The 27290-nt window shown below is 46.7% G+C and overlaps 1 protein-coding gene across 1 annotated transcript in view; it reads left to right on the top strand.

The window, feature by feature from the left end:
• Window positions 1-20540, top strand: part of LOC115327397 (WD repeat, SAM and U-box domain-containing protein 1) — a 56849-nt gene extending 36309 nt beyond the window's left edge. The window contains exons 7-9 of the mRNA XM_029988412.4: window positions 1131-1305; window positions 5023-5181; window positions 17158-20540. Coding sequence (XP_029844272.2) covers window positions 1131-1305; window positions 5023-5181; window positions 17158-17303 — 480 coding nt within the window. The 3' untranslated portion in view covers window positions 17304-20540. The remainder of the gene's footprint in view (window positions 1-1130; window positions 1306-5022; window positions 5182-17157) is intronic.
• Window positions 20541-27290: the final 6750 nt, after the last annotated feature.

Genomic DNA, 27290 nt, shown 5'->3' with positions numbered 1-27290 from the left:
ATGAGGATCCCAAAAAGCACTTCGGTGCCCCTTTAAGATGCCAATTAAAGGGCACCTCCCCTCAATTCTGAAAATTTTGGAGAGTATGAGTGATTTTACATTAAAATGCACTACTTTATTTGCTTGGCAAGGAATGGCATTTATTTTGTGAAATCTTACTTTAAACATGGACAGAAACCGAAACTTGGGCTTTGTCAGGCAACAGGCCTCGATGGAACCGCCAAAATATGGCTATCAGGCGATGAAGGGCGGGATCAGTGCGGGCCACCGTTGGGGCGGGCATGTGCAAGGCGCAAGTGTCGTCTTTACCTCAGTCTCCTCCACGTTCGGTTGCTTATGATATCCGACGACGTCTGCACAACTGTAGCATCAGTCTGTGCACTTAGTGTGAACGAAACTGATGAAACTTTGAGAGACACTTATCACAGCCGGCGAGACGGCAAAAACGGTTGGGACACGAGAGATGGGGGGACGGCCGGACGGCTCCCAAAGCCAAGAAGCATGCTGTGCAGATGCGTTATGCCAATTACATGGACACCGCGGAGCCATCGCAGTGCAGAGAGCAAGTCGTCTGCTTTTTGTGCAGGGGTTGCGATGACGTTAGAACGCCGAGCTTTTATTGGCTGATTGAAAAAAAAATAGTGGGTAGACCTCAAAGCATCTAGCATTCAGGCCTACCCACTATCCTTTCAATCAAAGCCAATTGGAGCTCGGCGTCATTCTGACATCACCGCAACTCCTGCGCAAGAAGCAGACGACTTGTTTGTCGCATTGGCCAATGCCGACAGGAAACGCTGCCGACGTCACCTGTTATGCTTGCCCGGAGAACTATAAACAAACAACGAGGATGTTTACCTTAATGTTGGATACATCAGCACCGTAGCCTCGACTGCACCGTTGATTGTACCTCAATTTGTCCGCTAGAATCAGACGATTTCGGCAACTTGGTGCGTTCCATAGTTTGTCGGACCATCTAAGAAACATTTTGACAGAACTAAGTCGTAATACTTGACGCGTGGTCTTCCTAGGTGATACTGAAGAGGACTTTATTGTTTCTTCACGGACAAAAATGAAGCTGAGTTGCCCTTTAAGTGTGAGGATGACAACAATGAAGGCGCATGGCTCTGCAGGTGCCAGCAGTGCCCCGTGTGGCCACGGTCGGCAAGTGGTCCGTGTCCGAAGTGTGCGAGTGGCTGGAGAAGACTGGGCTCGGAAAACACCGGCAGGTGTTCGAGGAGCAGTGCATCAACGGTCAGGAGCTCCTGCACCTCACTCACGACAGCCTGAGCGCCGCACTCAAGATCGGTGAGTGGGCTTCGCCGGCCCCCATACAATTGGGGCGGCACACAACGTCATTTAACTACGCTGGCTGCGCTCGAAATATTACTCAAGTCAACCCAAATCCCACGGGTCATATAAGTTTTCGATCGCCAAGGTGCAAAACCTTTACTTTGATGTTGATGATCATCGCATACCCAAAAACACCGAAAGGGCTTTGACATTGATGCACGGCGGAAGTCGCTTCCACAAAATAAAAAATAAAAAATAAATCCACGATGCAAAGGCGTTAAATGCAGACAGCACATCGGAAAGCCTAAGTCATAATAAATCATATTAGAGACACGTTGCGGTATTTAAAGGTACTTTGGATCAAGATTGAGTAGATTTGGAAGACTGACCAAGTGATAGAACCTAGAGTAACTGGCACTTGTTTGGTCGGTGTGCCGCGTGCCAAGCTACTCCTTGAATTGGTTGTCGGGCTTGGCTGTCTCAGTGATTCATGGCCGTAAGTCGACGCAAATCTTCATATCAGAGTCGAACACGGTGAAACTGTACTGCGTGAATGGGTCAAAGCTGGGGTGTGCAACGCAACATTCCTCTCCAACTGGAGCACTGGCTTCTGTGATGCTACCTTTCGGGGACGCGACATCACCGCCAAGCGGCGCACGATACGTTCTGCTTTGCCGCTGCCTTTGCCACAGTAATGCCGGAAGGGGGCAGATCTTTTTTCTATCGGTCGTCGGGCGTGAAGGAAAATACCCCCAGTTCCTAGTTACTTCCACCTCTAGAAGTAAAGTTTTTGTCAGATGACACGCTGGTAAAACATTTCCATTCAAGCTGGCACGGCGATGTTGCTTGGAGCCAATTCGTTGACGAGACAGAAAGAAAAACCTCCAACTCCGAAATTGAGTGCCTTTTTGTGTACAAGGTAATCGGAGCAACATAATAAAGCTTGTCTAGCAAACGAGAAAGGAACCGAAAATAAGCTCGAGGAACTCTCTCAGCCTCAGTAGAATGACGCCCAATCCCATGCTGAAAAACTGAGAGGGGAGGGAGCGATAGATGGCATTGCTGAATTCGATGCTACATTCAACACGTGGGTGTTGTGGCGCCGTGTGGCGCTTTGGCAGGGGGTTTCCTTTTGCCTGGCTCCTGTGGCATCCAAACAGTCCCATGCAGTTAGGATGACAATAATCCTCAGAATAGAAGATGGGTCATTGCGGGGAAGTGAGGTAGAAATTATAGCTCCCTCATCTATTTAGTTCAAAGTGAAAGCGCACGTTTTTCGGGAGTATAATTCGTTGAGAACACAAGCACCTCTCTCCCCCAAATTTAAGCGACGTAGGAAATGTGTTGCCAACCAAACCTTGCCGAACTTGATAATATAGAAAACGTCTACCGTACACACGTCTATGAGAAGGAAATGCACAAACAGACGTAACCGCAGAAGGAGCTGAAAGTTGTGCTCTATGGATGGTAATGTTTTTGGAGTACCGTAATATCTTGAAAGGTAACTTGCCCCCTATTTTTTACTCAGTTTGCTATTTTTTTTCAATTACACCGAAAGATGGCCCACTTCTAATGATTGCAGTACCCTTGCCAATGGTGACCTTGGCTGAAATGGGGTTAAAGAGCTACAGTGGGAGCTAACTAAATATTCCTAACTAAGAAAAACAGTTGTCTATTCATTTGAAAAAAAAAAAAAAAAAAAAACGGAGACGGCAGACAAGGGGACAAACACAAAACTTCTCAAACACAGCTCCCACACTTTATGGACACAACCGTTTATACAATATCATCTTTCACACACACGTCTCCCTGAATTCGCAGTCTTTGTGACTTTCCACCACGGTACAACTCGTCACGACCTCAGTTCAAGGCAACTACCTCATCTCATACACAACACCACACGCACGTCTCGGATTTGGCAGATGTCTTTGGGACCTTCCAGCATGGTGCAGACCTCCTCTTGTACGCAACAATGGTACAGGAAACAAGTCAAAGCAAAGCATCCTTCCCCAAAGTCCAAACCAAGTGCACCCTCATGCATCCGTGCACAGGCCCCCCACACTGATGCCTGAGAAGGCGACAACAAACCCGGCAACGAAAGCTTTAAAAGAAAAATTTAAAACGGCAAGAACTTTCGAGACTTCCATCTAATGTTATCGTTGGCTGACTGATACAATCGCCTGTGGTCTCAATTCTCATTCTTTCTTTCGAGACTCTTTTTGCATAAACTTTTTCTTTGCTCAACACTACAGTTTTCCCCCAATCAGGCAAACAATTACCGCATATTTGCACATGTTAAGCTATCTTAGAATTCGGAAAACTGTTCTTGGCTGCCCTCGCGAGCTCGAGAGGTCTGTCGTTTAGGCACCATTTCGTCTATCTCACGTACAAGAACCCACAGCCCATCGAAATATTATACATTACTCCAACCTGGCATCAACGGCGGCTTCCCTGTGCCAATTTCGACAACCCTGCGCTCCACCCTCAAATGGCGGAAGCCTGTTCAACTTAAAGTCGGAAGTGGAAACCACTCAAACCGTGAACCTCCCTGCAATCACCAACAGATTTTGTTACGGTTACTTGTGGTTCTCAATAAATGCTAGATCGGTAAATTCAATAGTATAAATTTTTGGTTTCATGATAAAACTTGTGCTGCCCAGCATTTCTTTTTTTTCTTTCCCCAGAAAAAGGAAGGCAGTACATTTCTTTGGCTACTTTCGCTAAGAATTCACCGGTGGAACCTTGGAGCTGGCAGCTGCATGCCTTAACGAGCCTGCGAGATTTTCTGTCGGTCTTCTCCCAAGGTGTGGGCCACAGATGTGCCACCAGTGTTGTGTTCAGCTCACTCAGTGAGGTGAGGACACCAGTGCCAGCCAAACGTTGACGCTCGTCTGACGGTCTTCCTTGAATCCTGAAACTGCGGGGCAATAGATTCTACGTTAACAAACTCTTAACTGACTTGGTCAGAAAAACAAAGATATACCAACGTCCTTCAACTTGCATGCAATCGGCGTCACCGGAGGTATGGGTCTTCATTTCTTTTTAAGAAAACTGCACAAGCCCCGGGTGTAAAGAAGTTAAAATAAAGCTCAAGTTCCTAAACTATCCACAAGACGCTCGAGTTGAAGTGACGCGGTCCACTCGCACCGGCCTCTAACATGCGCGCTCGACGGGTGCAAGATATGGCAAACTCCTCCTTGGCTCGCATGCTCGGATCGCGTTGCTCATTCCGCCTTTTTTCTCTAAGCTGCCTATTTTTGTTTTAGATCCTCTCCATATAGGTATGTAGATTAAAAACATTGAAAATCGAACACGCGTGGACTCACGCGCGTTTTATTTTGCCGCGCCTTTATTTGTTTTCTTTCCCGGAAAAGCGCACTAAGCAAAACAATCTGGCGATCCGAAAATTATTGATTTTTGCAAAGAACCATAGCTTGACTGGTAACTAGAGGGAAGCCGCCGCTTAACTAACCCGGATAGTAGCGCCGGGATGGCGGCAGAAAAATGGCAAAAGTATGAAGTCTTTTTTGCGTCACTTACAAGCTCTTACCAGCCGGCGCATAAATAAATAATCGTCTCTAACAAAGTATTCTGCCAGGTTGGTAGTGGGAGTAGCAGAGCCTTACATGCAGCAAAAGCAAGTCGTCTTTTCGGTGAAGTTCAGCCCTATGGCCTCATTGCGAGTCGAGAAAAGCGGGAGGGCTAAAAAGGATGTCTGCCATTGTCCCGCAGAGGCCCTGGGCCAGCGCAACAAGCTGCTGCGGGAGATCCAGAGCCTGAAGAACCCGCTGTGGCGGCACTGCAGCATGCCTGAGGAGGACGGCAGCCTCCCTGAGGAGTTCTACTGCCCCATCACCCAGGAGCTCATGCGGGACCCCGTCGTGGCCCCAGGTACGCCCCGAGGTTCCCTCCTGCTCATGGCGTGGACGAATGTGCGCGGCTGAGCTTTTTAGATGGGGTGGCACCTTGCGCCCTCTAGCCAGCGGTTTTATTGTCGGCGGTGGTTGTCCACCAAATAGACGGAACGTCGAGGCCTTTTAAGGGGGAACACTACCCAGAAAAGTCAACTTCTGTGCCGCTTGCTTGATTTCAATCAAATTTGCAGTGGAAGTTTATATGAGTGGTAAGACCATCCCTGCCACATTTCCTTGTCCTATGTCAAATTTGAAACTTGTTACAAGTGTCATGATATGGAAGTCAGTGTGTTTGCTTTAAAAAACTGTTGTTCTAAAGTAAAATAAAAATTTGTGATTTTTATGTGTAATATAGTCATAGGAATACCCATAGCACATACCCAGCTAGTTATTTTGCATATTCCATTGTTTTTCATGAGTATAGCCCCATAAGAATATTAAAAACTTTTTCCATGTCTGCACTTTTTTACAGATGTAGTTTGTTTAGCATAAAAGAATGTTAAAATAGAAAGACTAACCAGCCAGGCACGTTCCTCACAAAATTCTCTCCCTGAGAACCACCTAAGAATAATTCTCCCTTGTGTAATAGGAAAACAATAGTTTTTCTAAAGTGAAATTTATGCCGAAAAGTGGAATGGAGAAAAATGCATTCAAAGCATACCTCGGCAAACCTCACTCATGAGGGCCCCCACTCACCCTCACTCACCCTCATCTTCACAGGTGAGGTGAGGGTGAGTGAGTTTCCGAACCAGGAAAATTTGTGAGGGTGAGTGAGGGCCGTGAGTATGTGAGGGGCGTGAGGGCGGTGAGTGCACGCGGGGCGTGAGGGCAGTGAGTGTGCGAGTCGCGTGAGGGCGGTGAGTGTGTGAGTGGCATGAGGGCCGTGAGGGGTATGATTGCGTAAGGGCAGTGAGTGCGTGAGTGGTGTGAGGGCAGTGAGTGGCGTGAGGGCCATGAGTGCGTGAGAGGCATGAGGGCAGTGAGGGCCATGAGTGCGTGAGGGGCATGAGGGCCATGAGCACGTGAGGGGCATGAGGGCGGTGAGTGGCATGAGGCCGGTGAGTGGCGTGAGGGCCATGAGTGCGCGAGGGGTATGAGTGCGTAATGGGCGTGAGCGCGTGAAGGGTATGAGTGTGTGAGTGGCATGAGGGCCATGAGTGCGTGAGTGGCGTGAGGGCCATGAGTGCGTGAGGGCCATGGGTGCATGAGTGGCGTGAGGGCCATGAGCACGTGAGGGCTATGAGTGCGTGAGGGTGGTGAGTGGCATGAGTGTGTGAGGGCCATGGGTGCGTGAGTGGCGTGAGGGCCATGAGCGCTCGAGGGGTATGAGTGCGTGAAGGCGGTGAGTGGCATGAGTGCGTGAGGGCCATGGGTGTGTGAGTGGCGTGAGGGCCATGAGCGCATGAGGGGTATGAGTGCGTGAGTGGTATGAGTGACGTGAGGGCCATGGGTGCGTGAGTGGCGTGAGGGCCATGAGCGCGTGAGGGGTATGAGGGCGGTGAGTGGCATGAGTGTGTGAGGGCCATGGGTGCGTGAGTGGCGTGAGGGCCATGAGCGCGCAAGGGGTATGAGTGCGTGAAGGCGGTGAGTGGCATGAGTGCGTGAGGGCCATGGATGTGTGAGTGGCGTGAGGGCCATGAGCGCATGAGGGGTATGAGTGCGTGAGTGACGTGAGGGCCATGAGGGCCATGGGTGCGTGAGGGCCATGAGCGCGTGAGGGGTATGAGGGCGGTGAGTGGCATGAGTGCGTGAGGGCCATGGGTGTGTGAGTGGCGTGAGGGCCATGAGCGCGTGAGGGGTATGAGGGCGGTGAGTGACATGAGGGCCATGGGTGCATGAGTGGCGTGAGGGCCATGAGCGCGTGAGGGGTATGAGTGCGTGAGGGCGGTGAGTGGCATGAGTGCGTGAGGGCCATGGGTGCGTGAGTGGCGTGAGGGCCATGAGCGCGTGAGGGGTATGAGTGCGTGAAGGCGGTGAGTGGCATGAGTGCGTGAGGGCCATGGGTGTGTGAGTGGCGTGAGGGCCATGAGCGCGTGAGGGGTATGAGTGCGTGAGGGCGGTGAGTGGCATGAGTGACGTGAGGGCTTTGAGGGCCATGGGTGCGTGAGTGGCATGAGGGCCATGAGCGCGTGAGGGGTATGAGTGCGTGAGGTTCAGTGAGGGTGAGTGAAGAGCTGAACGTGACTGTGAGGATGAGGGTGAGTGTAGCTGTGAGGGTGAAGGTGGGTGAGGGGTTGAGGGTGAGTGTAGCTGTTAGGGTGAGGGTGAGTGAGGGGCTTAGGTGAGTGTGGCTGTGAGGGTGAGAATGAGTTAGGGCAACCTAAAATGCCGACCTCTGATTCAAATTGCTCCAACCCCTACCTTTTCTTTAGCATTGGTGGACCGAAAATAATTTATAAAAAATTAACTATGCAGTGTGAACTAATGAAGCTTTCTGGAAGTACTCTCTAGATGTTGGTGGATGTGAATATGTAATTTTTTCATAATCAGCTTTTTTTCCAGAAATTGTTTTTTCTGGGTAGTGTCCCACCTTAACGGTAATAATGCCGCTAAACGTCACGTTCCTCGCGACGGAAGTGTGCCTTCGCAATCGCAGACCTCGTTCAACGTGTCTTTCAAGAGACCATAGAGTCATGATAACATGCACTAGAGGTTCAGCTGGTGCTAGTGTAAGCTTTCAAATTGAAGCAGACGGCAACCAGTTTAATATTGACTTCCGGTAATGCATTTCTGTGGCAAAAGATGGGTGCATTTTGTTTCTGCATTTGGTTATAAAGCAAATATTATGAAGTATTATTCTGTAATAGCTCAAAACATTTCTCCGTCGTGTAGATCAAAATTTTGATAAGTTATGGTTCTTTTGTTTTAGGTTTTCAAATTAATGGCTTTAGATATCGTGCAAAAATAGCTTGGTATGTGCGTTTATGTACACTGTCCAACACCGTCGGCGTGAATGCAGCATCGGCGCTTTTCTACGTTGGGGTTTACGTGCCAAAGCAATGAAGAATGTCTAAAAAATCGAGGGAGACGTCAAGAACTATGCACTAACGCTGGATCAGTACCTATACCCATGCATGTAGACAAGCAATATAAAGTGAAAGTCAAGTAATGAGTGCATGTTTCGATAAATAGCAATTGTTTTATTCGCTCTGCTCTTTATGGGTTCAAAGGTAAGTTTGGTCTAGTGTTCAAAACATAAAAGCTGCATACTCTAAAACTCTTAAAATGGGGAAAAGCCAGAAAACTCTTATTGCCCGGTAAAATCGGCGCAATACTAAAGAGGGAAACAGCTTTTATAGTCTGTGTACTTCTACAGTTTTACGCGTTTCACTGCTCATAAAGGGAAGTCACTTTAGCGGCATATAAATCTCTCAGGTTATTGATATTCGCATCATTGGGATGTTGGTGCTCCTTGAACATGCCCTACGTTCTTCTGAACCGTTATGCTTATATTCGTCGCTTGTCTTTACACATTTGCTGTGGAACATAGGTCACTGATCAGAAAAATACTGAAGCAATTCCACGTTTATAATGTTAATAAGTTACCTGCTATTCCCTGCAACGAAAGTAACAAAGGTATGTCCAGTTATTCTCCGGCAAAAAGACAAAATGCACACGCCTTTTCCCATACAAATGCTCAGGACCACCACAATAGTGGACTGATTGATGTCTGCTTCAATAGACCATTTGCAATATTGCCAAGCGCCCCGGCCCGCACTCGAGGAATCATGGGAGCGGTGTTCCTTCAGCTCCCTAGTGATCGCTAATTTTGACCTATTCTATGGTTACACAGTTTTTGAGCGTAATTCGGAGCCACCCTGAACAAGCGCCTGATATACCCCATGGACCTGTCATATCACTTTTAGAATTTCCTGTCAATGTCAGCATTTTTGATACTGTGCATGCTGTCCACCCTCCAATCTGGATGGGCTGCAGAAATCTCTTACACTATTATCATTCTCGTGATTGTTGTTTTAGCAGGAATTGGTTAAAAAACCGAGAATTCCCAACAACAAAAACCGCAAGGCTGTTTATAGCATTTTTAGCGTTTCTAACTTCATATGAGCTTTGAAGCTCTACGAGAATGATAATAGTGGTAAGAGATTTCTGCAGCCCATCCAGGTTGAAGGGTGGACAGCATGCACAGTATCAAAAACGCTGACATTGAGGAGAAATTTTAAATCCTACAAGACAGGTTATTGGGGTATGTCAGGCGGTCGTTCAGGGTGACTCCGAATTACGCTCAAAAGCTATGAAATCGAGGATAGGGTCGAAATTACCAATCACTAAGGAGTTGAAGGAACACCGTTCCCATATTTCTTTTAGAGCGGGCCAGGGCGCTTGGGGGATATAGCAGATGGTCTATTTGAAACCAGAAGTACTATAGACACGAGTGCCAGTTAAACCTCTACCGTACATTAGAATAACTTTATGAGTAAAAGAATGTTTATTATACCTACAACTGATGCCAGCAATCAGATAACCTCTGCCTGGTTATCTCGACCTTGCCAATGTCTATTTTTGCCCTCGCTGTCCTTAAACCCCAATGCCTTTTATACTATGCGATAACGTCTACATCCCTGCAGGAGTTGACTTCCACTTTGGTCTCTTATAATGCCCTGTGCTCACGATGAACTGCTTTTCCTGACCGGTTTTGAGCATTTTCTTCATTGCTTACTGCTTTTTGGGAAGATGACATTTATCTAGTAGTGTTCTTGTATGTATTTTTTAACTTTAATGTGGGGATTTATTAGACTTCTGCGCACGGATGCATTTTTGACATGCTTTCTGTCTTGTTTGCTGGTGACCCAAGCAGCACAGATTTTGGCCAAACAATGGCCAATGTCTGGCGATGATCTTTTGGCCAGTGGCCAGAGAGTGGCCATTCAATGGCCAATGCTTGGCCGATGGCTGATGGCCAGTGGCCATTGGCCAATGGCCAGATAAAGGCCAGTCACCGGCCAGTCACCGGCCAGTCTCTGGCCTTTGTCTGGCCACTTGGCCAAGGACCATTGCCAGCCATTGGCCGATGACTGGCCAACTCTGTGCTGCTTGGGGATTCGATGCTGAAGCACTTGCCACGAGCTTTTGATCAAGAAAACTAAACCATTGAGGGTTGAAGAAGGAGTCTTTTTTATATAATAAACGGAGCTGCTGTTGACGGACATGATCAGTTTTCCCTTTAAAGGTGTAGAGAAAGCTTGAGAAACAACGCATGAAGAAAATGACGACACCCAAATTATGATATTGCATCACTGAAGAGCACCAAAGGCACTTCTAACAACCTAGGCAACCTAGCGCACAAAATTTGTTTATGTATAAAGGTTTTAACAGCATCTATCAGAAACAATGTGTTTCACTTCCCTTTTCTTCATATTTTTTTAATCAAACTTGGGAGTGGCCAAACTTGAGCTGTGCAGAAGCTGGACTTACACTTGGTAACTGCAATGAGAGAGGGTGCCAGAATGCTTAGGGTGACCATATTCCTCAAGGCAGAGAACGGGGCCCCACCCTGGAAGGGGGGAGGGGAGAGAGAGAGAGAGAGAGGGAGGGAGGGGGGAGGGGGGCATACTGAAGATTGAGATTTAGAGAAAAAATTTAATGCAAGAACTACTATTTCAAAGCGTTAACTTATTACATGCGTGCTGTATTCAAATACTAAAAAAATATTTCTATTGACGAGTCAATACAAAAAACGTGTTTGTGGGCAAGAACAGTTCTCTCAATTTTACTGGGTAAATATTTTAAAGTACCTACGTCTTTTTTTTTTCTTTTTTTTTTTAAATATATTTGTAACAAGTTGGCATAGTTTCCGCTTGCTTCAACTCGCTTTGTGCAAATTTCGAAATTATGCACTCCTGTGAAAACGGGACATGATTCTTTATTGAGACAAAAAGACGGGACGGCCGAAACGGACCTCAAAAACGGGACTGTCCCGGCCAAAACGGGACGTCTGGTCACCCTAAGAATGCTGCCGAGGAAACTATGTGGATCAAGAATTTTGGAGAGATTATATCATCATAAAGGTTCGCGAGCATGTGTGCTGCAGGCACGAATGTCTGGATCTCACCGCGGCTACGTTGCCACTTTAATGAACCTGCCTTCCCATGTTGGAAGAATGGCAGGGAAGCCAGTTTGCATCATCAGATTGCATTCCAAAATTTCACAATTATCAAAGTACACGCTAGCACTAATGCTGCTGTTGCTAGTGCCAACATGCGAAACGACAGCATCAGAATCAAACAGGACATGAGACACCTGGGAAAACAAGTTCCTAATCCTTAAGCGACTAAACACCAGCGCTTTGACAGCCACCTGCTTATTTGATGGGAAATACTGCTGCAAGTCTTCACCACCGAACCACGGAGCTGCAGCTGTGCTAGTGCACAAAGGGCTGAACAAATTAATAGGTTCAACTTAAAAATATCGGCAGAAACACTACATATAATCGATACGGAGTGCAAAACGTCAAGAGAACACTTCGAACAAGCGTGAAAACTCGTCAAAATCGCGTGCACAGTCAGTCGGAAAAAGCAGTCTGGAAAGGCTTGGAACGCAGGGATCGCTGACCATCGAGCACACGGCAGAGCAGTGGGCCATCTGGAAGTTGATTCCTGCACGAGTGCTGCAAAGATGGGGGAATGTGACTGCGTCAGCTTCAGAAGTGACGTAGTTTCTCCTCCCGACTAGGCTACGTCCACGTGTGTGGACGTTGATGCTTTCTTACTAGATCACTCCAGCAGAATGGATGCCACGTATTTGAAAATTTGTAAACTAGTCGGAATCAATCGCTTCACAGCTCTCCTTGCCTCTGCGGCTGTCACGGTTCTGCGTTATCGGCACGGTGGCGAATGAAGCGAAGTGACCAAATTTCAAATACTGTAATTATATTTTGTTCCTTGGCGTTTTTGCAGTGATGTGATTGGCCTAAGCCATTTTGGAGCACTTTTGGAGCAGCCAAAACAGTGTTTTGGAGCAGCAAAAGTGGCCTTTGGAGCAGCCAGAACAGTGTTTTGGAGCAGCAAAAGTGACTTTTGGAGCAGCCAAAACAGTGTTTCAGAGCAGCAAAAGTGGCTTTTGGAGCCACTTTTGCTGCTCCGACAAACAAAGTGCACTTGGTGCTGTGTTGTGACGGAACTCACTGTTTGTGTTTTTACTGCTGAGACATCCCACAAGTGTACAGTGTTGTAGGCAGTGCCGAGCAATCTCGAAAAGAACGCTTGCCACCGTTTTACTGGTTCCCGACGTGCCAGATTTTCGTCAAAAGGAAGCAAAAGTAAAACAATGAATGGCAAGCGTCTCGGCTGGTGCCTTTGTGGTGCTGTCATGTTCACATGCACGTGAGGGCAAGTTCAGCAGGCTTGCAGTGGCACGTGCTTCGTCGCGCGAGCGGAGACAACGGCTGTTCAATCGAAACCGAAATAATGCCATTCCCCTCCGTCGCCAACTGATTCCCAAAATAGTATTCAAAATGTAACTGTCCAGCGTACGACAAAAACAAGAAAGAACAGTCGGGCGGCGCGTGCTTGCCAAGCCAGCAGGCGAGGTAGAATCTAAACGCACACAAAAAAAGAAAAGAAAAACCTGAGCGCATCAATGCATGACTTCACGAGCCAGGATCAAAAAGTTCTTGGAGCGCTTTGTGCAAAGACTAAACTCGAGACAAACAAGCGCGATGTTCGGGTTCAACATGCACAGATTGTCTTCTTTGCTTTAGCTCACTTCTCTTCATCAACTTTGTTTCGCGGCAGATTTTTCACGTACCAGGGTCCCTCTCGAAAGAAAGCCCACCGAGAGAAACCTAGGTAATCAATATTTCTACAAGCAGCTTTTGTAGTAGAGTATGATTTAGAAAAGGGCAGGAATGTCGATGAACAAATTTAGAAAGCGCCATATCTGCAGCGACGTGGGAACGGCAACACCCGACGTCGCGTGACCACGGTGACTGTGTTCGCGCGAGCGTTTCAGCTCACAAAGTAACTTTTGCCACCCAAAAACGTGGTTTTGTTTCACAGCATGACGGCATGGCTGGCACCCGGCACACTAGCGTCGGAGCGTCAGCACACGCCTGCGTCTATCGTTGAAAAAATTTTAAAAAAAGACGCGAGACGAGATTTCTGAGACGACGAGGGACGAAAGCGCGAAACGCGAGACAAACCACTGGGAAAAACCATGCAAGACCGGATGGACGATTGATGCAGGGTACTTTGTGTCGGGTGGCCGCTTGCACCACCTAGCTCACGCATGCTCAGTTACTGTTCTCAGTTTAGTTTAGGTTTTGAAAGGCAACCGAAATAGGTCCTTTGGCGCAGGCGTGGCGCAGATTACCCATATTTTGGCAAAATGTAGCAGGATGTAGCAGGATTAGCCCCTTGGCGCAGTTTGGCACAATTGGCGCAGCAATCACATCACTGCGTTTGTCAGCGCAGTGGAGTGGCACTAGATTGACCTCTTCCCAGATTCTCAGAGAAGGCCTTTGTAAGCCCACTTATGTCAACACACGGTCACGGGCCTTGGTTTTCTTACCGTAAAATACAGGGCAAGCGCCCACTCAAAATATAGAGATAACGAAAAAATGGGGGATGGGCGCTTGTCCGGTCATTATTTTTACATATAAATGTACTGCGCATATTTTCTCAGATCTTAGAAATTTGGATATGGGCGTTTAATGTGGAATGGGCGGATGCGCGGAATTCTGCGGTAGGTCAGAATTGGGAAAAGACTCTCGAGGGCTTACCTGCCTCGAAGCACTTTCAAGATAACTACTGGCTCACCAATATGGGATTTTTATTTAATGATGTAAAATAGCCGAGTGATAACTAACAATTTCGCCAAAAGCATTGTTCTAGGAATTTTAGGTTTTATTATGCCGGGTGTTTCGGTGAAGGCTTTCATAAAACCCTAAAACTAGGCTGGCTGAGTAAAAAAATTAACTCTTTCCGGGAACAAACTGCCAGCCAGAGTGGACGTCTAGGATTGCAAAAAACATACAAATTATCTAGATAATGACCTAAAAAATTGCTAATTAACTTTTGAATTAGCTTAAATAAACATGTTTTCAATTATAAACTTGTTAAGCATCATCAGAAATCACTAAATCGACTAATTTTAGAAAGATATAAGGCACGGGCAACATTTTACGGCACACCGAAAAAACACAAAATTTGGACACATTTTTTGGTTTCTTATCGGAGCGCATCCTTGCACCTGCGGTCCTGCTCTCCAGTGGCCGAGACGTGCAACACGTCTGCTTCCCACCATCCTACGAGGGAGGCAGAGCAGCGGCTTCACGCCTCGGTCACCAGGCGTTAGGACCACGGGCGCAAAGAGTTCTAGATGACGTGCAAAAGATCTAGTTTTCCCGTATAAATGTATTCATGGATTAATCTATTGTCCTGATCTCACACCAGCTATTAATATTCATGTTCCGAGACAATTTTTGCCGATTTCTCTGACTTTTCCTGTTAATCAAATCATCCCAACCAGTCCCGTGACCCGCATTCAACACTCGTATAATTCCCTCGGCGTAGCAGATGTTGATGTTTTTAATCCAACTTTTGTGGCGTTTGTGACCATCCTGTGATCAGTCTGTTGTGCATCCTTATCGAGGCATTAAGCTGTTCATGAGCACAAAAAATAAACAAATGAATGAATGAAATGAAGGAAGGATGCGCCCTTATAAAAAACCGAAACTTAGAAACACATCAAAATTTAGTGTTTTTTAGAAACGCCGTAAAATGTTGCCCCTGCCTTATATCTTTCGAAAATTAGTCTATTTGGTAGGTTTCGATGATGCTTAGCATGTTTTTCATTGAAGCCATGTTTATTTGCACTCGTTGGAAAGTTTATTAGGTGATCATTTAGCTAATTACCATGCTTTTTGCAATCCTCGACGTCCACCATGGCTGGCAGTTTGTTCCCGGAAAGAGTTGCTTTATTTTTTAGCCACCCTATTTTTAGGAACTTTTGAAAGCTTTCGCTGAAACATCTTGTACAATAAAGGTTTTTTTCATGTGTCTCGTAGTTTCTCAGGAGTCGTCATAATAAGAATTAGCATGAGCGACATTGCGGCATCTGTATTTGGCGCATTACAAATGTTAAATTACAGTAGAATCTCATTAATTCAAATTCTCTTAATTCAAACTTGCAGATAATTCGAATTAACATGCAGGTCTCGTCCTATGTGTTTCTAGGAAGGAAACTTCCTGTAATTCAAACTTTGCATTATTCTAACGAAGTTCTGGTCCCCCTCGGGTTCTAATTAATGAGATTCCACTGCATTTTATTTTATGGGCAATGCTATAAGTTGATGAACAAGAGTCACGTGTATGTCCATGATTTAAACTAAAAGCAACAATACATGCAAGTTGATATACAATGACATTTTAGTATTGGAGGTTTGGAACAGGCGAAATTCGCGACTCCAGTGGTCTCTGAAGAATCCTACTCCTTGGGGAAGTGATGGAACGACATCGGGACGGCCTTTCTGCCGTCCCAATGAACGTTGAGGAACTAATTAGCAATGTTTGACCTTTCATATATTTATTTGATTTGCTAGTAGGCCAAAAACCAACAACATAGAATCACAAGAGCCACCAGTGATACTGGTTTTCCTGCTAGGTGACATTCGTTTTCCTGGAACACACCTGTGTTTGGAAATCTCCTTTGTGTGGTCCCTCCTCTCCCCACTCTCAAGGTTCGAGTGTCACAGTTGAAACTCTGCACAATCTCCCTCCACGAATCTGCACCCCCCCCCCCCCCCTGTGAGCTATTTTGTAATGATAACACCATCGCCTAGTAGTAGTGCTAAACAGCCAGAATAAATAAAACAGTGTAAATAAGGACACAAGTACAGGTGGAAGGCACAAACACAAAAAAAAAAACTTTTTTTTTGTTTTTTTGTTATGCACTGATTTATTTAACTACTAGTACAGTCGAGGACAAAAGTTCCTGGACCACGGGAGCAGCGGCCGATAAGCATTGCTGCGCCCCCTGATGGCGCAGTGCCTGCTGTCGAGACCGGCGCTTGGCCCATTCACGTCCTTCCTCAGTCGCAGGGATGTCGATTCTTTTGTGTCCGGCAGCCGCGCTGCGATTCTCGATAACTCTAACCTGGCTGGTCCTGGCTTGCCGCGCCCGTGAATCAGCAGGAAAAAAGGATTTGCGGATCTCGCATAGCGCCGCTTTTTTGGCAACTCTCTGGCCAACTCCGACTCCAGCTATTCTTTTTTTTCGTCGCCGGCACTTTTTAGACACTTTAAGAACGCAGTTGTCACGCATCGCATTGCAGTAAATACTGTGGTTTTTTTTATTTGCATAAAAATAAAAATAAAAACACAAATCCTTCTTTTCCGCTGATTCACGGGCACAGCCAGCCAGGCCAGCAAGCCAGCGCTGCTTCTTAGCGCGATCTCTGGCGCAGCTTGGCGCGGCCGCACGGATGCTTCTGAAGCGGCACCACGCGGCAAGTTATTGGGAATCACAGCAAGGATGCCAAAAACTAAAAAGTCGGCATCCCTGCGAGTATGGAAGGACGCGCGTGCGCCAAGCACCGGCCTTAACAGCGGGTGCAGCAATGCGTATCGGCCTGTCATTATTTTAGTCTAGCACAGGCGTTTTAGAAGCTTTCTATCACGAGAAACGATGGTGAGCTGAGGAACCCCTCCCAGTCTAGGCAATGGTGCAATAAAACAGTGAAGGAGCCTGCAGAGCTTGTAAACTATGATGCTCTCGCTAAGGAGTGTCTGTCACATTGTTACGCATCAACGAATGGCTTGGGTCTACTAAAATACTCTTTGAGCTGGAAGGACACTCCAGCTAGGATCGGAGACGGCCGAGGAAATGGGGGGAACCCCCACAGTGCTCCGGGGAACCCAGTTAGAGAACCCCTTGCAGAATGACTCTCTAGGCCAACAAAGAAAACGTTGAAAAGTCCCAACGTCTCTCTGTGCAGATGGCTACAGCTACGAGCGGGCGGCCATCACCCGCTGGCTGGAGAGCGGCAAGGACACCAGCCCCATGACGAACGAGACGCTGGAGCACACGGTGATCATCCCCAACCGGACCCTGCACCTGCTCATCCAGAAGTACCTGGCCTGAGACCCGTCCGGTCCAGGGGCGGCCATCTGGCTTTCCCACCACTGGGAGGAGCCACCGAATGAGCTACGCTTTGGGTTACGGACACTTTGGCCGTCTCGGTGCTTGAGGTCGTCGTTGCCAGTTGTACAAAGGTTTATCCAAGATCGCAGGAATCTTTTTTCCGTCCTTCAGAAATGTTACCCTGGTCTGCGACGGAGCGAAACGACGTCGCCCGGACCTCCCGACACCGTGTTTAAAGCTCCACACCAAGCACCAAAATGGTGGCGCCCGTAAGAAAGTCGGAAAATGGTGTGCCGGTGCTCTAAGCGTAGCTCATCCAGTGTCTACATGCACCGTCATCTCCTTGACAAGACCCCTCCTTGCATTGTGTGACGTTTGGCGAGTGTACAGTGTTGTTTCTAGCTCCTCTTTGTGAGCATTTTGCCGGTGTGTGCTCCTGCTTTGGGCATTTTGTTTAGCTTTGCCTTCTCGAGGCGTCTCTTAGTGGACGAGTCAACGGTTCCTTCCGTTGCATGTGGAAAACTCAAGAGTTATATTTTTTAGGTGGACTATAATATGCATTCTAAACGTGCGTAAAGGATGACTTTTTGCGAAAGCTGCATTTAACGGTCACTTAATGAAGTTCTATATGCGCTAAAAATTTTTTTATTTTTGCCAGTTTGCGCATATTGTACCGTAATATTTCAAGAGATGCGTCACCCTCGGAATTTAGCCCCACCCCAGTTCTAGGCATGATTTTCTTTTCTGTTCGTGCCAAAACCAGCGAAAGATAGTCCATTCCTAGAAACTATGCTGCTCAGGGGACTCGGGCATTAATGGAGCATCTCCTTTAAAGGGACGCTACGGAGCTTCTTGAAAAAAATGAGTTGGAAGTTAATTCCACTGTATTTTTACTCCGTTAACCCGAATACCTAAACCATTTGCTGCGCAAGTATTGTTAGACGCGAGAAAACGCAAAAGACAGTTGCTGTTTGTGACGTCATTGACGGATCTTTTGGCTGCCCAGGGCTAGGGAGGCGGGGCTTCAGCCCTATCTTGAAATTGCTCTTATGGCCCTCCGGCGCATTGCATTGAAACATGATCGTGATATCTGTTATTCTAACGGCCAAGTGAACACAATTCAAGTGTTTTTTCTCAAATGCAGAACCGCCCCATCTTTCCTTTAGCCACTGTTATCGAGCTGTATTTGCCGAGCTTGTCGAAGCCTTCGTTGGGGCCATTTAGAACCGACCAAAGTTACTTCGATGCTAGGTCTGTCGGCAGAAAGCACTCTTGTCTAAGGAACATGCAAAGAAGAGCCATTTCCAAACGGCAGCATGGCAGCTAGAACGGAACAAAAACGTCCAACCGTGACTTCAGTGCTGCTTCTCTATTGCTAGGATGTTGGATGTGATATTGAGGCCTCAAAGCTACAATGGGAAAGAAAAATGGTGGCGGCTCAATCGACGGCGGCAGTCTTGTGGGCAAATGGTACAAACTATGTCAAAAAAATTTCTGGTTTGGACAATGTTTAAATTTTCAGTCCTTGTTATTAACCCCCTGGGCAGAGGATATACAGTCGACTCTCGTTAATCCAAAATCTCTTAATTCAAACTTTCGGATAATTCAAACTAACGTGCAGGTCCCATCCTATGCGTCTCTGTGGGAAGAAACTCCTGATAATTTAAACTTTGCTTTATTCAAACAAATTTTCGGCCCCCCTCGAGTTTGAATTAATGAGAGTTGACTGTAATCCCACGAAGACGTCCGAAAAATGGGTTGGCGACTATAAAGCAATTTTTGCATTATGATAGCATCTATGACAAGTTGGGTAAGTAAACTGCAAAGAAACCGACTTTCACATTCCTTAGAAGACTGCACATTCCCGGCTTGGCTACAATATTATTTTTAACTTTTTCGTTCTCGCTTCGAAAGTTAACCCGCCCTTTATTTACCCACAATTTGCTCTGGAATATAAGTAAGCATTCTCTCGAGCTATTACAGTAGTCTGAACAAAATGGTGCCCCTGGCAGGCAGCATTTTGTTTACATCGGTCTAGATTTGTGCAATAAAGGTTTAAAAGGTCCTATTCTTAAAGCTTTGAGCGTATAAAGCATGGCTGGTCAAGCTGTAGCCCTACTTGCTGTACCTTGTAGCCCCCATACAGGTATGAAGCCCTTCAGCTTTCGCAGCCACCATTGCAACCTCCAATTAGTCAGCAGACTACAACCACACTTATTGTTGGAGTTCATTTGCCCACATACAGTTGAACCTCGATTTAACAAAGTCACCGGGACCCGCTAATTACTTTGTTAAATCGGGAACTTCGTAAAATCGAGGAAGGAAGACCTCGCTCATAGGCTGCGCAGGGAATCCGCATTTGTTTGTTAAATCGGGAAATTTGTGAAATCGGGTTTCGTTAAATCGATCTAATCTTCCGAGAATTGCCAGCTATTGAAAAAATATGAACTAAAGCCAGAGTGCAGGCAAGCTCGTAAGTCTTGGAGTGAGGGTTCATATATTCGGAGAAAATATTTTTTGAGGTTCCAGAAAGCAAACGGTTGCTATCTGTAGGAGAAAGGGTCTTTGTAGCAGAGGTCATTACTACATCATTATATTGTATTGGGGTTCTGGACAGTCCTTCGAGGAAAAATTAAATGGTTTTGGGTTCTGTTAGCCTATAGGTGTTGATGCACAAGCTTTCTTTTCACTGTGCAATTTAAAAAAAGGACCGGCTAGTCTTTTTCTCCTTTGAAAAGCTTGGCAACCTGACCATGGCGTGAGGCTGTTGAACTGTGGCTGCAAAGCACCGCAACTGAGCGCAGCTCTAGATTAGATATCTGCACTGCACCATCCTCGGACTTGCACTCAATTAAATCGACTATTGATGGACGTTCAGCAGCATCATTCCCATGCCTTTGGAGTGCCCCTTCAGGCATCTGTATTTGTCCAATGGTTACGAGAAATTTTTATGTGGCCGGGAGCTTGCCTGGAAATACATATGGATGCAAAATATTGCAAGAAGTCTGGTATACGTAAACGAATCTGTGTTCAAAAGTATGGAGGCATTTCTAGTCAGTGTATTTTTTGGTTTTTTCATGTTTTTTGTTTAAAGGAAGTTTTTGGAGTAAAGGAAGTTTTTGGAGAAAAAGGGTGAAAGATCACAAGCCTGTAAGGTGAGCTCCTTCCTGGCTCCTAGGACTGGGCTCATATGTCAAAGTACTACCATGTTCTAATAAAATGATCTCACTACAGCCACACTTTGGAGCTCTGGTTTCCATGGTATGTAATCATCTGCTGCACAAGACGGCCACTTAATGCTTCTAACCACCCTAGGTAGCTGCACCTGTCATCCAGTGGATCCGCTAATATGCTTAGAGTTCTGTAACATTGCAACCGGTGAATTTGAGCTTGAGACAGAAAAAGGTGGTCGGTTCTGACGGGTTGCTGTGCAGGAGCAATGGTTGAACATGGCCGTAGGATCAAAGGTGCATCTGCCTACCTAAGCCCAACGTTTTTTGCACATGAAAAGAGCATGAGGACCTTGGAGTCTGCCAGAAATTCCTGTCATGAATGTACCTCTGCAACTTGGCAAAAAATTTCATTGTTTTTGTGAGCGAGACTAGCGTTCACTGTTCTGGTTTTTTACAAACTGAAAGCTCAAATTCACAATGAACAGGAAGATCGACATCGGGACAAATAGCTGTTTCCCCAACCACCTTGCAAAATGTCTCTTGGGAACTTGGGGCCAGGAAGATGGTGCTAGGGTGGCAGTTGTGAGTCTGATGTATTTTAAATAAATTTCAGTTGACAGGGATGTACTCAAATAAGCAATGTTTAGTAGCTCTCAACACCGAGAGTTTTCCCATATAGTGCTCAGTGCCGGTACAGTGTTAGTCTTGGATATGGAGGTACAAGTTGATATAACTGCCTCCTGTCGAACTGGCAGAGGAGGTTGCCTGTTGACTTGGTAGACGCCCGAAGTGGACAGGGGACTACTTTTGGACACTAATCAAAGTTCAGACTGGAACAGTCGTGTTATGCATTTGTGAAAGCACACTACTTCGTAAATAGTGTTTCTTATATACCGGGTGTTTTTTTTTTTTTTGTTCTTGCAGATTTGTTTTAAAAAAAGCCGTGAAAGCTACAGTTATGCGGTTTGTGCGAGTGAGTTATACGCCCAGGGGGACATTATGTGGGTGGCTAATCTTGGCGATAAGTCGGCTAATTAATTAAAATTCACTAATTAACTTTTTTAATTAGTGAAAATAGACGCATGGTTCCAATTAGAAACTTGCTGAGCGTCGTCCAAAGCCCCTAAATAAGTCATTTTCAGGAAGACTGAGCGCGTGAAAAGCGTAGTATTGTACTAAAGTTACCACTCGTGGAGCAGGTACAAGGCTGGGGCAATATAAGAGACGGAAAAATTGCGCGTACGCCTTACCGAAACCGCTAGCTTTGTACCTGCTCCACAAGTGGTAACTTAAGTGCACTATTGCGCTTCTCACGCGCTGAAAGTGTTTCTGAAAATGACTGATTTAGGAATTTTGGACGACACTCAACAAGTTTTTAATTGGAACCATGTCTATTTTCACTAATTAAAATTTAATTAGTGAATTTTAATTAATTAGCCGACTCATCGCAACGATTAGCCACCCACAAAATGTCCCTCTCGGCGTATAACTCACTCGCACAAACCGCATAAGTGTACCTTTCATGGCTTTTTTTAAAACCAATCTGCAAGAATAAAAAAACAGCCTGTATAGTAGTAAAGTTTTATGTAGCGTGCCAACTAGAATCGTTAGGCTGTATCACCTGGCATCATCACTGGAAAAGATTCATGCAACAGTCCTTCATAGCTTGAACATGTGGATTCTAGCCTTTAAAATCATTGAAAATGTGCAGAATTATCTTGTTTCAAGCTAAGAGTCTCACATTCTGACATGCATAATTTAAAACAAAGTTTGGGAAAGTTTTTTTCTTCTATAATTTTTAAACACTTGTAAGTTACAGAACATTGTGATGGCTTCCACAGTGAACTTCACAGGAAAACACTAACGGTGTGTCCTTTGGAGCAGACACTTGGAGCATTTTTTTGCTGGAGAACCATGGGGATCATCTGGATATTCATCTCCAACAATGTGGTAGAAAAACATAAAACAGATATGAAAGCATTTTTTTCTTCCAACAGCGTCAAGATATGTCTACTATTTATATTCAGTGCCGCAGCAAGTCCCTGTGGAACTGCTGTAGAACCTTTCAAGTTGTGCACGTTGAGAATGTCCATAGACAGCAAATTTCTTAGCTGCCCAATATTAAAAGGCAGCTCCGGTGAATATTTTCGAATTTGGAATTATGACTGTTTTCAGCTCAATCAATGTCCCTGAATTGCAAGGTGTTTTTTTCCTTCGATATTGTGTGTAGTTTTACAAATATCGCGGCTCAAATTTGGTTTCTACAGAAAAACAAACTATCTGTGGTGCTACGATACGCTGTGGAACGTGCAAAATCAGCCACAGCACCACCGTCGCCACCATGACGTCACATCAACGGGGTGCTGTGGTCCTGTTAGGCCACTGTAGTCCTGTGGTATGCGGTTCCTATGTTTTTTACATGTACTACTGTCAGCCATCATTTGGCAGCCAAGGCAGGAGCAAGCATACCACAGTGGAACGGAACAGTAAACTTGTTCCCTCGTTCATAAATTAAATAATGGAGACGTGTCAATTAACAGCTGGAACTATACTTGTTTTTATGTCTAGAACAGTAGTTTAACAAGGTTCGGCTTCTTGCGGACTGTCGCTAATTTTTCCCGTTGTGTGGTGAAGGTAATTGCAGTTATTTGTTATGTATATAGATTTCGAGTGCAAAAAGCATAATTTTTTCTCAGACAGTCAAGTCTTGTAAGAACTACTTAGTGCTGCGGAGGGTGACGAGTGTTGTCAGCCCTGCATAGTGTAGGGCAGACAACGTAGCATTACTTTATACCAGAGGTCGGCATTTCAGGTCGCCCTCACTCACCCTCACCCTCACAGCCACACTCACCTAAGCCCCTCACTCTCCCTCACCCTCACAGCTACACTCACCTTCAGCCCCTCACTTACCCTCATCCTCACAGTCACACTCACCTTCAACCCTTCACTCACCCTCACTGAACCTCACGGCCCTCACGCACTCACAGCCCTCACGGCCCTCACGCCCCTCACCGCCCTCACGGCCCTCACGCCACTCACCGCCCTCACCGCCCTCACGCACTCATAGCCCTCATGCCACTCACCGCCCTCACGCCACTCACCGCCCTCACGCACTCATAGCCCTCACGCCACTCACCGCCCTCACGCCCCTCACGCACTCACCGCCCTCATGCCCCTCACGCACTCACCGCCCTCGCGGCCTTCACCCCTCACGCCCCTCACGCACTCACCGCCCTCACGCACTCATGGCCCTCACGCCACTCACCGCCCTCATGCCCCTCACGCACTCACCGCCCTCGCGGCCTTCACCCCTCACGCCCCTCACGCACTCATGGCCCTCACGCCACTCAGGCCAGCTTCAGATGGGGCGATTTCGCCCAGAAACTTGACGTCGCAACACCAGCAACACGGGCCACCCGCGATCACACGCAGCAGCCAATTGCTGGAATTTGACATCATAAAATTTTATTTTTCTTGCACTATTTTTATGCATCTAAATCCCGTTAAGAATACTAATGCACCTTTCTGAAACAGTTTACTTCCAAAAACAATCGATTTCAAACCAGAACCAAGTCTTTCGGTGTCACCATCTCCAGCACGAGGTATCACGTGAAACTTTTGCGTCCCTGATTAGATGCAGCCGCTTCAAACGTCTTCGAATTGCTCCGAGTTGCTTGCTTATTTCGAGCCGGACCTGATCTCAGCAATTCGTGTCGATCTAGGGAAAGCTAGAGAACAACCCGCCATGAACACTAAAATTGCCGAGAAAGATGCTCCGTCTGAAGGGGGCCTCACGCACTCACCGCCCTTACGCACTCATGGCCCTCACACCCCTCATGCACCCACCGCCCTCACGGCCCTCACGCCTCTCATGCCACTCACTGCCCTCACGCACTCATGGCCCTCACACCCCTCACGCACTCACCGCCCTCACGCTACTCACCACCCTCACGCCCCTCATACCCCTCACGGCCCTCACCGCCCTCACTCACCCTCACACTCATGAATTTTCTTGGTTCAGAAACTCACTCACCCTCACCTCACCTGTGAAGATGAGGGTGAGTGAGGGCCCTCATGAGTGAGGTTTGCCGAGGTATGCTTTATACACCAACACATGTTTACAAACAAACCAGAGCGCCCCTAGCGTACGCCACCGGCGCCGCACATGCGCGATGGGGGTGTGGACAAGAAGCTTGCCGTCGCCCATAAACAAACCGTTGAAATGCGATGTCAGCGTTGGTGCGAGTCCCCGCGCTCTTTTTTGCGTTGGAATTGTTGATTCTACGTCCTCCTAACGATGTCTGACTACCTGAGCGGCGTCAGCGAAATTAACGAGGCTCGATACACCGCAAAACTTCGCATGAATAATCTGACTTGCGGCGATTCATTCCGCGTGGACGCCGCAGAATGTACGCTAAAGCCTGATTCACATGATGAGATTTCGCTCGCAATTTTCAGTAGCGACGTCGCTCGGACTGCAAAAGTGTGAACCGTAGCTGAGATGGTCGACGTCGATACTGAAAATTGCAAGCAGAATCTAACCAAGTGAATCAGGCATAACAAGTCGGTGATGGCCACTGGTAACAATGATCAACATCTCCTTGTATCTACTGTTTACGTCGAGCCTGCTTACCAACCTTCAAACTTGTCTTTTGAGGCCTGCACTTACTTCTTATCGCAAGTACCAGGCCCACGTTTGGTCTGCGGGCCGGTGTCCTCTAAAAGAGCAGACGACAAGCAGAAACGTTTGAAAGAGCAGACGACAGTTCGAACGATCAGGCGACCGTTTGAACTTGAAGACGCACTGAACGTAGTCCGCAGGTGGTCCGTACAACTTGACGATTTTCCGGCGTTACTTTTGAAACAAAATAAATAAATCTGATGGCCAGAAGTATCCGTGAATTCAACCCAAAATGCTTCCCGTCCAAGCAATCGTGGTACGATGGCGTCTGGTTTTCCCTTTTCACGGCACACGTCCTCGGACGAATCGAGCGCATGAAAACTGACCTTCAAACCTTTCTCGACCCTTTTGGTACAGCCCCAGTCGCAGCATTTCGACAAGGCAGGTTTTTGTCTGGTTCCTTTCAAAACAACGCAGGAATACATACACGTCTCAGATGGGCACTTCCGCCCACAGCCCCGGACCGGAAGTGTGTCCAACGCGCCACCACCGCGCCGTGACGTAACAGCAAGGAGGTTAGAAGTACTAGGAGGGGGCACGTTGCAATATTGGTGAAGTCTAGTCATAAAAAGTTTAAACGATTTTGTGCCCAGCGTGACCGCAGATCTCTCTGGCGATTGTTGCGCGTGACAAGTCGCGTGTGAGATGGATGGTTGATTCTAGAAGGACTCCTTGCAGGCTTGCGCGCGCTCCATCTGGTAGGTTTTATCAGATCAAAGGCTAGACTGTGGTGTATTCTAGTACCCCATAGCAAGACGAAGGCTAGCTACGGTCACGTGATGTGGTCACGTTGGCATGGTAAGTGAGGAGAGTAAGGAGGAAAATGAGAAAGAGGCGAGGCGTCAAGGGAGCATGGCTTGTGGAGGCTATGCGGCTGACATCATGCCCTCTCCTACCCTTCTATTCTCCACACGTAACAGAGTTGAGTTCGTGTATACATGTCATAGCATTACTTTATACCCACTATATAGACAAAAACTTTGGGCACGAATTGACTCCGTAAGTGTGACGTCATGGGTCCAAACAAAGCGTTGCTAGGGTCGTTGTTATAGAAAAATACATGTGGCTAGGTTTCGCTACGAAAAGCCGACCGTTCAAAAATCAGGAGTAGGATTTAAACTTCTAAAAATCACAGATATAGAAAGCTTGAATGTCGTATATGTTGCGACAGAAATGTGCCGGTAATCGCTTGTTTCTGAAATATTTGCGACTGAACTTCCGGTCCTCAAGATGCCTGCAGCAGACGACGAATGCAAGAAGTATGCCGTCTGCCACACGCCCGCCGGCCAAGCCGGCGCCTGCGTCTGAATTGTGTGAATAAAGAGTATATTCTGATATTGCATCTGTTTGAAATATAATGAGTTTCAGACGCTTATAAGAATTCATAGTGGGGTGCGATGCAAAATATGGTTTATTGAAAGTCCGGGAGTCGATCGAGTTGATCCCAGAATATTGCATTGCACCCGTGAGAAAAGTACTTCAGTCGATCGGTTTAGATCCCAGATTTTGTTTCGCGGACTTTGTTCCAGGTTGTAACCATGCATCGCGTGGAGAAAGATTCTTCAGTTTCTTCAGAATCCCGCAAGACCCCAAAGCACGAAAGAACTAAATAAAAAAAAATAAAAAAAAAATAAGGTGACTTTATTACAGATTGTACTCGCATCGCGGGTTCGATAGAGATTTTTTCTAAAAGAGCACATCCACAAAATTCGATGTACACCAAGGAAAAAAATATACTGCGAAATGGCGACAGACATGCAATTCTTTAATAACCCGACAACCTCAATTATAATAACAAACGACTTATCTCGACGGCGTACGATTTGTTTCTCATGCCGGCCTGCACTACGCCGGTAATGCACTTCAGGTCATCGTCGTAACTGATCTGCATGGCGTGGTTTCATTTTACGGCATTTTCATCTCTCTGAACCAAGCTGGGTTCTTCACAGAAAAAAACGCACATTGCGGAGGCCTCTACGGCCATGGCGATGCACTTGTTTTTGTCGCTCGTTTACCGACGCAATTCATTGAAGACACCCGCTGCAACAGAAACCAGAGAACATATATCGTGTCGTCTGCTACCAAAGCAAAACGGAGTGTAATACTTCAGAAATGGCTTTCATCGTTGTAATG

This window comes from Ixodes scapularis, unplaced genomic scaffold (assembly GCF_016920785.2).
Source record: "Ixodes scapularis isolate PalLabHiFi unplaced genomic scaffold, ASM1692078v2 PGA_scaffold0__279_contigs__length_252992795, whole genome shotgun sequence".
In the NCBI taxonomy this organism is placed as follows: Eukaryota; Metazoa; Arthropoda; class Arachnida; order Ixodida; family Ixodidae; genus Ixodes; species Ixodes scapularis.
The sequence above is the reverse complement of the archived record's forward strand: the minus strand, read 5'-3'. Positions and strand labels throughout refer to the sequence as shown.